Raw genomic sequence first — 11,310 nt, forward strand, 5'->3', positions numbered from 1 at the left:
CAAACATGTCGACCTACGCATGAAAGCCACCCCCCAAAGTAACCCCCTTTGGGAAGAGCCACCAGTACGAGTACAGTACCCCCACCCACTCAACCCCTTGGCAATGCAGCGGAAACGGAAACGCGCACACAAGTTCTTCTCTTCTCTCTTCTTCATCTTCGGCCTGCAACAGCGCTTTGCATATCAATGAAAATGCATAAATTTTTATTCGTCCTCAATTTTCGACGGGGTTTTTTCCTTCTGCACGATGCCTATTTGGTTGCACTCGCTGCATCCTTGCCCATTGCCCAATCCTGTCGTCCATCAAGGGGCATAAATCAGTTTGGAGGTAGCGGCCAAGAGAAGCGACACCAAAAAAATACCAAAAAGATTTACCAACACGCATAGCGCAGCTCCGGAAGCTTCGGAAAAAATTGGAGCCCCTCCACCCATTCCCGGCAGATCAGTTCTTCGGGGCAGAACCAGTGACGAAACGTAATCCTTGTCGAAAAACTGCACCAAAGCAAAAACACTGAAAATCCATAAAAATGCATCATAATTTCCTGGACACTCGTGCAACTGGAACTGGATCACCATCGGCAGCATCATCATTGTGTGTAGCATCCAAATGGGGGGCAAAGCTATAGTCAGAGGCGAAAAAGGGGTAGTGGTCACCCGAACAAGCCGCTAAGGAGGTTGTGAAAAAATATCCAGTAGGGTTACTCAGGTCAGAAGATTAGAAATTTCTGGTATAGGAAAAGTTTTTTTTTTATTTGAATATAATGTGATTTAAAAAAATATTAAACTAGTTGTAGGTTAAAAGCTACATATATAAATGAGCATCTCTACCTCCAAATATATAAAAATATACTAAAAATAAATATAAAATATACTAAATACAAATAATACTACAAAATAACTTCAAACTTTTATAATATAAAATATTATTTTTGAATGGTTTATTGTTTATATAAGTTATTTCACATAATTGTGATATTTTAGCAGGATTAAATATATTATTTTAATATTCATTTAATTTTATTGTAATTCATTTAAATATATTTATAAATAAGGAAAAAACTTCTAACTACCCTATTGGTTTCGTTTATAAGGCTCGATTAATAATTTATTAAGCTCTTCGTTAGACAGTTTAAACTAAATTTGTATTATCATCTTTTAAGTTTTCAAAGGTAGTTATGTTCTCGAACAATAAAAACCCTGACTGACCCTCCTGGGCATCATTTACATGCAACAAGCCCCACACTGGCTGCTTTATAAGCCCTGTCGCTGGCCGCACAGAATGGGCCCATCAAAATCAACGGCGTGGCCAATTGGGAAGAGGGAGTGCAGCCTGCCTACCGCAATGCGTTAATAGATTTGCAGTGCCTCCGTACCTGGACCGGTGCCCAGACCATCCAATCGGATTGCATATAATCACAGGATACTCGGTCATTTCGGCGGTGGCCCTTTGTTGTTCTTTTACTTGGCCAAAAAGCGGCCGTAAATTTTACTTCATTCATGCAGACACTCCTCCTAACTCCCACAAAGGAAACATGGAACGGACAGCGAGCCTTTGCACAATTTTGAGTGCATTCGATGCGATACGTTGGCGGCCTGTCCACATGTCATCCTTGCATTTATTTATTGAATTATGACTCTTAAGCCTGCCAAAAAGGTAAACACCAAGAGGAAAAGCAAGGATTGCAGATGAAATACGGCGAAAAATGATGGAGCATTTTCGAGATCGAGTTACCTTTATTGAAATGGAAAAGTAATATAAGTGTTTACTTAGCTGGAATCTTAATAAAATAATGCACTATATAAATGTTTACTGTAATACATATAAGAAATTATATTATTTAGAATACAAATAGGTTGCAAAATATATTATTATTATTATTTTTTATAATGGCTTTACAAGAAATAGGTTTCTATAATATTAATATTTTGTCATTAAGTTTTCCATATAATTTTAAAAAAAACTGCCTAATTTCTTGATATATCATATCATACCACATCATTTCCCCTTTCCTAAAAATCTAACCATATTCTTCCCCTTAGCGGATCTCTATTTGGTCCACGCGTTGTTTGTCTTTCGCGTGCAGCAAAATCAACACGGCGAGCAGATGAAAGAACAGCAGCTGGATTCTTGAGATTTTACACAATTAGCAAATATTTGAGGTTGGCAAACGTCGGCGCTGTCTTTTTAATTGTTTCTAATTTCTAGTGTTGACACGGCGGTGTTGGAAGTGCTCGCACCCAAGACATCTGTCCTAGGAAGCCGTTTCTAGATTGCCGACATCCAGCGCTATCATCTGTTGACTCACACCCACATGTGGAGGATGCGCCCCAGTTAACCGAAATCATTTATAGTGTTGACTTTGGGTGCCATTAACGTTTCATATTCCTGAGCGGAGATCAACATTTTAATTAAGCGAAATTATGCGACCTGAGATTTGGATCTTTGAAGAAGCCGCCGGTTAAGAATCTACAAATTTCTGGTGTAAACTGATTTGACTCCGAATTCGTTTTGAGAATTTCAGTGGGTGAGGCTTAGTTTGTTTTAGGATTTCGTTATAATTAACCGTTGATACTTATAAATGCTGGCTATTGTTCTATTGTTTGAGAATTAAATTGTGATACACTTTTTACAAGGTGTCTTAAGATATCTCTTTTATCTTCCGAACGGCAGAGAGTGTTTACTATTCTGAAGTGATGATTCTGTAAAAAACATATCTCTTTTTCAAATTAAATATCGAGTACCCATTTTAACGAAATTTTATGATTTTATCTTTTTTAAAACTCATGTTGTTAATAGAACATAAAATAAATGAATGTTAACCCTCTATTATACGTCTAAGGCTTTTATTTGTGTTGCTTTTTAATTTTCTTTGTAGAAGTGGAGTTATAAATGCACCAACACTAGTATCACTACTTATAATGGTTAAACTAGCATCACGTTCAGGTCATTAGACGTATCATTATAAACTTATGCTTACAATATCAACAAAATATAAATTTTTTTGTAAACTTCGGACGGGTTTGGCCCAATTCACACAGTTCGTCTCAACTCGATGGACAGATAAGATCTTAAAATCCATCTAACGTTTAGGCTCTGTTGGCCATTGTCAAAATCATCAGTTTCTGTGCGGTCGTCAAAGTGATAGCTTTAAATATAAAATTAAACAATGGATCACTCCCGCGTTTTGAGGATCACAAATGTTGTGCTTTTACTCACGGCTTATCAGATGCATTGGTTTGAGAAGAAATCGCAGAGGTTCCGATTATCACTTCCAGGAGTGGTCAATATTTTAGTGCTCGGTGTCGTTTATGCCGGATGCTTTTCCCAACATTTTGATTCCACGTCCTCTCTTCTGAAAGTTTTGAAAGATGTGTCACCATTCCTATTCGTATTGACCAGGACGCAACTTTTCTTGGGAGCCAAAGTATTCGCGTATTCAGTCTATTCTTCGGTGAAATCTGTGGGTGCTGTTAATTCCCTGGTAGAATCTCTACCAACCAGAAATTCTGGATTAAGGAAAGATGAGGTCATAGCCTACGTACTACTGGGTTCAACCTTTGGCACTCTCTTCTGTTTTGTGCTCTACATATCGTATGAAATGAATTTCGAGCTGCCTCCGTTGCAAGATGCCATGATCGGATTGGCTCTATTTCTTCCTCATCTGATTTTATCAGGATCACTAAGATTATACATAATATTGGCCTGGTTAACTCGAGGACAATTGAAGCAGTTTAAAAACATTGCAGAGGTGGAGTTAAGTGATAGTTTGATAAAAGACGAAGCGAATGTTGCTTCCACTTCTTTTACTATTTCTACGAAAAGTTCCAGCGTGGAAAATTTAGAAAATCTGAAGAGAAAGCTGGATATTCTGGGTGCCAATTTCCGATTCCTTTTCCAGTCCATTCAGCACTCTTTGATTTTTCTTTTTGCCATGAATGGCAACTGTCTACTAGGAGGGATATATTCGTATACATACTACTGGAATACTTGGCACGTAATCTTCGAGGATCGCAAGCGAAGAATCTTCTATGCGGCAAATGCATCCATATATGCTTGTATTGCTAGTGATTACATCTGCCTAATGGTGGTTCTGTTTATGATGGAGAAAGAGGTGAAGTATAATATAATATTACTGTATGTTATGCAAATTTGTTTATACCTTTTTTGCAGAGGATGAACTTTATTAAGTGTCTAGATTTCTTTTTGGCCAAGAGGAATTCTCTATCGAAGAGAATGCGATCCCTTGCCAAAGATATAAAGAAAGTTCTTAAAATGAACTTCTTGTCCAAATTTTACTCGTTCATTCGATTCAATATTAGTCATGTCAGTTTGGTAAGTTTTTATCTTTGAAAAAGTATACATTTTTTGAAGGGTATATTTCAGATGGTTTTCCTCCAATTGCTTATAATTACGTTGATTGTGATGTTCCACTATTTGAATGACGAAATTCTGTTGCTGAAAGAAGAGTTGAACACCAAAGACGATAATTAACTTTAGATAATATTTACTTTTTGTATTCTATACATTTTGCAACCAATGATGTGCTCTATATACTAACTGTGTTTTCTACGTCCTCCCACTCCGGTAACAACTTCATATTAATTACCATCATATGCAAACTTAATCCATAAATTTATCCGTTTGCCAGAGCCAAACAGGACGGAGCAACAAATCACGATTAAGTTGCTAATAAAATGGTTCCCCAATCAAAGTAAAATGTGTGCATTTTGGCTAGAGATGACCTAGCTCCTGGAAAACACCGATTTCTAAATAACTTACAGAGCAATTAAAAAATAATTTAAAATAGAGGGAGTTCTGAACAAAATAAGTTTAAATTTGTTTTTAAATTGATTATAAATATAATTGTTGATCTTAATAAATGTACAGTTAAATATAATTATAAATAAATTATTTTCAAAATTATATTCACTGGTTGGATTTTATTAAACTTTCAAGCAGAACTAATAGTTTTTTAACATTCATAAAATTTAAAAAGGTTCAATATTTTTTATTGATTATTATTGACTAATTTCCAATATTAGAATGAAAAACAAAAATAAATAAGTGATAATTAACAGTTCATTTAACATGTTTTATAAATCAATATTTTTTTAGCTCTTGTAATATTACTCATCTCCAATATTGCCAGGCTGCCAGACTTTGAGACTCATTTTGCTTACTGGTTTTTCATAAACTTTTCGCCCAAGCAAAATCTTCCACTGTGGGATAACAACACGCAGAATGGCGGCAAATGAACATAATTCGTGTTAGGAAATCTACATAATATTTACTGTGATGCCAACACCCACCCATCCGACCATCCGACCATCCAACCATCCAACCCACTCACATCCTGGGCGGTGCACAGGCCATGGCCATGCATGCAAGTCTGTGGAGATGCTGATGAGCAGATAAATTCATTAGGCAAACCCATGTAATTGTTCCACCAGGGCGACGACGATGCCGGGTCAAAAACAGAGTGGGGGGCATAAGGATGCGGCGGACATTTGGCTCAGCTGGCGGAGCAGGCGGCAAAGGCAAACCAGACGACCGCAGATCTTAAGTTTTCCCCCGGAGGCTGGAGTTGGGAGTCACGTAGTCGGAGTTGCCTGGCGAAGCGTTACTAAATACAAATTAAACAAATCCATAAATAATGTTTAATAATATTAACAAGGATATTAGCAGGGACTACACACATACACTCACCCACTTGGGAGCTACAGATGCGCTCACTTACTGCATCCATTCGTAGTTGTAGCCGTCGTAAGGCCCCAGACTCCAACTGCATTCCATGGGGCGTGGTCGTCGTGGTTTATGGACATGTCGCCTCTGCCACCTGGCTGTTTGCCTGCTCAGGAAACAGGTACACGGGTGTTTACACGGCTGGAATTTATCAATCCCATTCAGCTTATGGGCCTTTGGAGCCTCTGCTTTTGATTAGACTAAAGTGTGATTTGATAGAGTAACATTTCCTATATCTATGGAATATTCGGATACCTTTTAAGTTATCTGCCGACTTTTTACTAAAACTAAGTTATGTTTAACATTAAAGGAATATGTTTTATTAGCTGAATAATGGAATCAAATACAAATATTATACTTTAGCAGTTTTCAAACGCCTTTTTTTCTTCTTGGCGATTTGCTCCTCCACGTGCAAAAGTTGCATTAGTAAATATTTCTGTCGGGACATTTTCTTTTTGGTACTGTAAGAAGTATCCATTGCGCTGCGAGGTTTTTTTGGTGCATTGGGCATAACTTTTAGAGGATTTCTTGCTGGAGTTTTCGTCGATGATTTTGAAGGAGTTTGTGTGTGCGATTGTTTTCGAGTTTTAGACTTTGAAGTCTTTGTTCGCCGTTTTTCTGCATATTTCGATGAAGATGCTTTTTCATTTTTTGATGTATATTTTTCCTGTGATCCCGATGATGATGTGCTTGTTTTCCAAGCCCGCTTAGAGCTCGCTTCCCTGGCATCAGATTCAGAGGAAGAAGAGAAGTCATCGGAGCTTTCGGTGGTGGATTCATAGCTAGTCGACTCGGAGGACTCACTAGAATTGTCGTCGTTGTTGCTGAGACATTTCTGTTTTGGTTCAGGGCGTACCATGATATTGACACGCCTTGGTGGGCTGCATGATGGAGTTCGAGGCCCTCGACTTTTGTTGACAAAGGTCCTTGGAGGACTTGGACAACGGGCACGTTTGATCGCTTGTCTGGACATCGCGGAGGACGTTGATGTTGGCCGCGAATTCGATCGTATATGTTTGGACAATCGACTTGGTGAGACGTTAGGACTAGGAGAAGGTGAGCTGCTGCTCAGTCGTTTCTCCCACATTATCGGTTTGTGTTTTGGGGGTATCGGCGGCTGGCGGACTGTCTGGTTTTGATACTTCTTTTGCGCCATCAATAGTTCATCGAATGTCGGCGTCGGCAGAAGAGGAACACGCTCCTGCCCGTTCTGGGAGTAGTAGGGGTCGTTGTCCAAGACGTTGAATCTCGTTTTTGTCGCGCTTCCAAGCCGCCATGTTATTTTCTCGGCTTGTGACGTTTGGAAGGTATCAACACATGGAGCGGTAAAAGGTGTCCAGCCTATAAATGATTTTTAAAAAACATTACTATTTTATAAATATTTTAGATTTAAATAAAATGTACTATCATGAAATTAATCGTTAAAAACTAAGTAGCCTCTTTGTTGTTTTTAAACTTACCTGGTGGAGTTGGTGGGGGTCCTGGCAGCACCTTTTTTTCAAACATCTCATAATTGCCCTTGTTGCCCATTTTCGGATGACGAAATCGACAGTTGCTGCCCCAACGGCACGCGTTGCGGATGTGAAAACGACAGATTGGCATAACGCTGTTCTCTTCCTTGGGCTCTTCAATTGGTACATTATCGTTATCTTCGCCGAATACCTCGCCATCTTCCATATCAGCAGACCCAAAACGATCAGGTCCCGACTTTATTAGCTTGCTCACTTCGTTTTCAGCCAATGTATCTCTCCCTATAGCCTGACCAGCTAACATTTCGGTGGGTAAACCATTTGGGGCATCATTTTCTTCGTCGGATACTTCACCATCTTCCACATCTGATGTCCTGTGAGTAGGCTGTTCTTGGTGCACGTCCGAAGTGGTATCTTCAGGTAACTCACCCGATTCAAATGTATCGTTAATAGTTCCATCGCCAACGGTTTTCCTAATGTCTTCAGCATTATTTGTTGGACTTTGTATGATTTTAGGTTGAAAGATTAAATTCTCTTTTCCATCAGTGGCAGCTTTCACTTCTAAGGCCTCTGCGACAGATCGAAACTGGTCTTGCTGCATTTCTAAAGTGGTATTTTCGGATAATTCACCAGACTCCAAACTATTGTCTTTCTCCTTCTCAACAGTTTCACCAATTTCTTCAAGATTATTTCCAAGATTTCCCGATATTTTAATATCTTTTAAATGTGTGGCATTAGCTTTATGTTGAAAAACACTTCTCTGAGATTGTGAAGGAATATTTTCGGAAAACTCTGTGACTTCCAGTAAGTACTCCAACAATGTATCGTTACACTTTCTCTTATCAGCGATTTGCTTAAATTCCTCAGGGTTGTCTTTTGGATTTTGCATTATTTTTTGGCCATTATTTACTTCTGGAGAACCTGCGGTTTCTTCATTATCCTGATTGCTTAATCCAGACTCATCTGCTGGAAACGCGGAAATCATTTCCTCTGGATTTCTCATTGTAGAGCAAAAAATGTTATTAAGATCGCCTTCTTCCCCTAGGGTGGTAACTCTATTTTTTAATTGGGAATTTTCGGGACTTCTGATCGATTCTTCATTGAGAAGTGAGTCGGCAGTAACAAAAAATTTTGAGTTGCTTGTAACGATTTTGAAATTTTCATTTTGGTTCCTTAAGTAGGAAGTACAGCCTGTTAGTTCTGAGTAGTCCTCCCTCACGGAACAAATTGTGGATTCTTTTAATAACTAGAAATTAGAGATGATTTTTATTAACAATGCAAAGCTTACCGAAATCCGTTAAGCCATTGAGAGTGTAATCAAACGGTTTGTATACAAAACTAGAGTGAGATGAAGAAGGACCCGAGACCTCGTTTGGCATGCTTAATGAAAGGTATAGGTCAGTGATGGATATATAAAGCCGAAAGATAATTTATGTACCTTGTATTGGTTGGTCTTTTAGATAAGTCACGGCAGGAGGAATCATCTGAAACTAGGAAGTTATGTTTTAATCAAACATCAAGTCAGAAGATCTGGCTTCTTATTGGGTTTCTAAATGATTCCGTACCATAAATACTTTTATTAGCTTCTTCCTTGGATGTTGAAAAATTGTTGGTCAAGTTGGTTGTAATATTTGTTGATTCCTTTAGCTCAACTTTCATGGAGGTAAATAAGTATGGTTAATAAATATTGAATTCAACTATAAATTTCTTACCCATATCGGTAGATCCGTTTTCTTCATCCATTTGCGAGTTCTCAAGGTCACGGCTCAAATACTTGGATATTGCGTTGGGTGGCAGTGGAACCAACTCGTCTTTTTCGCCAGACTTGGACATCTTACAAAATGTACTACTACAATGAGCGTGAGGTGCTTTCCAAGAAAATCACATACCTCTCAATTGTTTTTGTTATTCCTGACATTAAATGCACTGATAATATGAACAGTACTTATCAGCTTTGTTTCTAGCACACTAAATTTAACAATAAACCATGCAGAACGTATTTTATTCGCATAAAACTACGGCAAAGAAGCGTCACATTTCTATTTTTCTATCGAAGCTCTATATCGCCGCCAGAGTTGCCATACTAACAAAAAGAAACCGAAAATATCGGTAGTACGGTCAGACTGAATATAATCTAGTGTTGGAAAGTACCAGGATACGTAGAACGTAGGAAACTGTAGTAGATACTATCGGCAAATATTTATTTTAATTTTAAAGAACTAAAGTAAAATATATGTATGTATAATAGATATGTAACCAGAACCCGCCATAATTTAATGTTTCCTGAGAAAAAGTCGGTTCCAAGATCAACGTAATAATACAAAATCAAATATTTTTCGAGTAAAATAAAAAATATATAAATACACCTTTGTATATTCAAATGAGTATTGAAATGCACGTTGGCCGGGATACAAATTAGACACAGACACAATTCCCCCAGCCCCTGGGTCAAACGCTTGGAGCAACAGCATCAATTTCCACAAAATTGCGCCACTAAATTACCATAACGGTTGGGCAACCTACACCCTGCCCCATGAAAAGCAGCCCAACCTATCTTAAAAAACCCCCCAAAACTAACGGAAACATATTAGGGCAAGTGGAGAATCCAAACAAAAGTGCGACAAGTGAGAGACGAGAAGCAGACGAGTCGAGAGACAAATGCCGAAGCCGCAAACAAAGAAAACAGCGCGAAAAACGCAAACATCAGCGCAATGCGGCAATGGAGTTACCTGGTAGCAGGTAAGTGTGTGGGGGGGGGGGGGGGGTCCCAACTGGGCGGGGGTTTTCCCACAGGACTTGTAAATAGCAACATGGCAAACAAGTTAAAAAGTTTTTCTCTTGTTCTTTGGCATTTCTTTATGCCCGGGTCGCGACCCAAACATAATCGTTTCTCATTTCAATGCTGGCGGAGAAGGTGTCCCCCAGATGCCACTCCCATCCGCCCCAAAATACACTGTAAGAAATTATAGTAAGGCTCAGTATTATACCTACGAAAACGCTGTCCCTAAAAATATTACTATTTTCAGAAAATTATTTCTTAATGGTCTAACATTAATGGGGCTAACATACTTCATATTCGTGTATTACTATACGGTCACACTGGCTCAAAACCATAAAGTATCACATGTTCATCAATTTTTTACAGAACTTTAATTATGTTATCATAGACATTTTAAAAATTTTATTCATTACGATCCCTGATCTTCTTCTTATTTAGAAGTTCTGTGCATTTCAATGTTGTATAAGGTAGATATGTACATTATACCAAAATCAAACGAGTTAATTACAGAAACTTGTGTCAGTAATTTTGGTTTAAAATTTAATTTCACCTTACTAGTTCACCCTACTAGCTTTAAAGAATAATACGTTTTAAAAATTATTGTTTTAGATGTACCCATGTTAAATAAATAACTTCTAATCTTATTTAAGTTTTTAAATTTAAAAGTGATTATGTATTTTCCCAAGTGCATTTATTGCCTCCTGGTTACCTTCACTCACCTTTTCTTCGGCCCCGGTCCGCAATTTAGTTTTGAGCGTAATTTCTTTTAATAGCGCCAGCCGACAGATAAAATTCCGCTGAAGTAAAGTCCCGAACCCCACGAAGATGTCCCGTCCTGACACTGACATTGTAGTCTTCTCGCGCCCAGTTCTCAGATCCCCGTACCACCACTCATCCCACATCCAACTCCATCGCGGGTCAAAGGGGCCGCCTCTTTGCTGGCGGATATCGCAAGTAAATTGCTTAATTTTGGCCATGTCTCGAGGTCTGGGGTTAGGCGTCTCTTCGGTTTGTTTTATTGGAGCTAAGGACTCTTCGGAGGAGGGGAAAGGACGTTATAAGGGACCTCCCCTAAGGCCGCTCAGGTTGACGTTTTCTGGGCCATGACGATTTCATTTGCATTTTATGATAATTGAACTTCATAAATATGTCACGACAGCATCTTAAAAGTGCCAGAGGTAAGCACACACTCACACAGAGCGAAACAAAACATCCGGTTCCTTTTCCGGTACAAAGGTCTCATCCCATTCTGGGTGCCATGTGCTTCATAATTATTTTGAAGTGTCGCCATTAATTTGAAATACTTATGGTCGTGTGGG

General features: G+C 38.6%; 2 protein-coding genes and 1 long non-coding RNA gene across 6 annotated transcripts; 2 read left to right on the forward strand and 1 right to left on the reverse strand.

The window, feature by feature from the left end:
* The first annotated feature begins 3,136 nt into the window (after positions 1–3,136).
* On the forward strand, positions 3,137–4,782 carry Grl40a (Gustatory receptor-like 40a). The gene is made up of 4 exons (XM_070994425.1): positions 3,137–4,112; positions 4,172–4,333; positions 4,385–4,585; positions 4,650–4,782. The coding sequence occupies exons 1-3, from the start codon at positions 3,168–3,170 to the stop codon at positions 4,490–4,492; spliced, it is 1,215 nt and encodes a 404-aa protein (XP_070850526.1). The 5' UTR covers positions 3,137–3,167; the 3' UTR covers positions 4,493–4,585; positions 4,650–4,782.
* A 1,253-nt stretch (positions 4,783–6,035) lies between these two features.
* Positions 6,036–9,278, reverse strand: LOC108008317 (zinc finger CCCH domain-containing protein 18). Of its 3 annotated transcripts, XM_065868855.2 has the most exons (7): positions 9,102–9,278; positions 8,925–9,045; positions 8,778–8,864; positions 8,651–8,702; positions 8,501–8,592; positions 7,204–8,448; positions 6,036–7,084 (listed from the first exon to the last, which is right to left on the reverse strand). In XM_065868855.2, the coding sequence occupies exons 2-7, from the start codon at positions 9,043–9,045 to the stop codon at positions 6,096–6,098; spliced, it is 2,586 nt and encodes an 861-aa protein (XP_065724927.2). In that variant the 5' UTR covers positions 9,102–9,278; the 3' UTR covers positions 6,036–6,095. The 3 variants fall into 3 exon arrangements, with proteins under 3 accessions (XP_065724927.2, XP_016927636.3, XP_016927627.3); XM_017072147.3 differs by lacking the exon at positions 9,102–9,278 and having other exon boundaries at positions 8,651–8,696; positions 8,925–9,057; XM_017072138.3 differs by lacking the exon at positions 9,102–9,278 and having other exon boundaries at positions 8,925–9,057.
* Positions 8,440–9,073, forward strand: LOC136117827 (uncharacterized). Of its 2 annotated transcripts, none has more exons than XR_011604415.1 (3): positions 8,440–8,609; positions 8,673–8,875; positions 8,937–9,073. It is a non-coding gene; the product is annotated as an uncharacterized lncRNA (long non-coding RNA). The 2 variants fall into 2 exon arrangements; XR_010655391.2 differs by having other exon boundaries at positions 8,440–8,603.
* Positions 9,279–11,310: the final 2,032 nt, after the last annotated feature.

The sequence above is a fragment of the Drosophila suzukii genome, chromosome 2L (assembly GCF_043229965.1).
Source record: "Drosophila suzukii chromosome 2L, CBGP_Dsuzu_IsoJpt1.0, whole genome shotgun sequence".
In the NCBI taxonomy this organism is placed as follows: domain Eukaryota; kingdom Metazoa; phylum Arthropoda; class Insecta; order Diptera; family Drosophilidae; genus Drosophila; species Drosophila suzukii.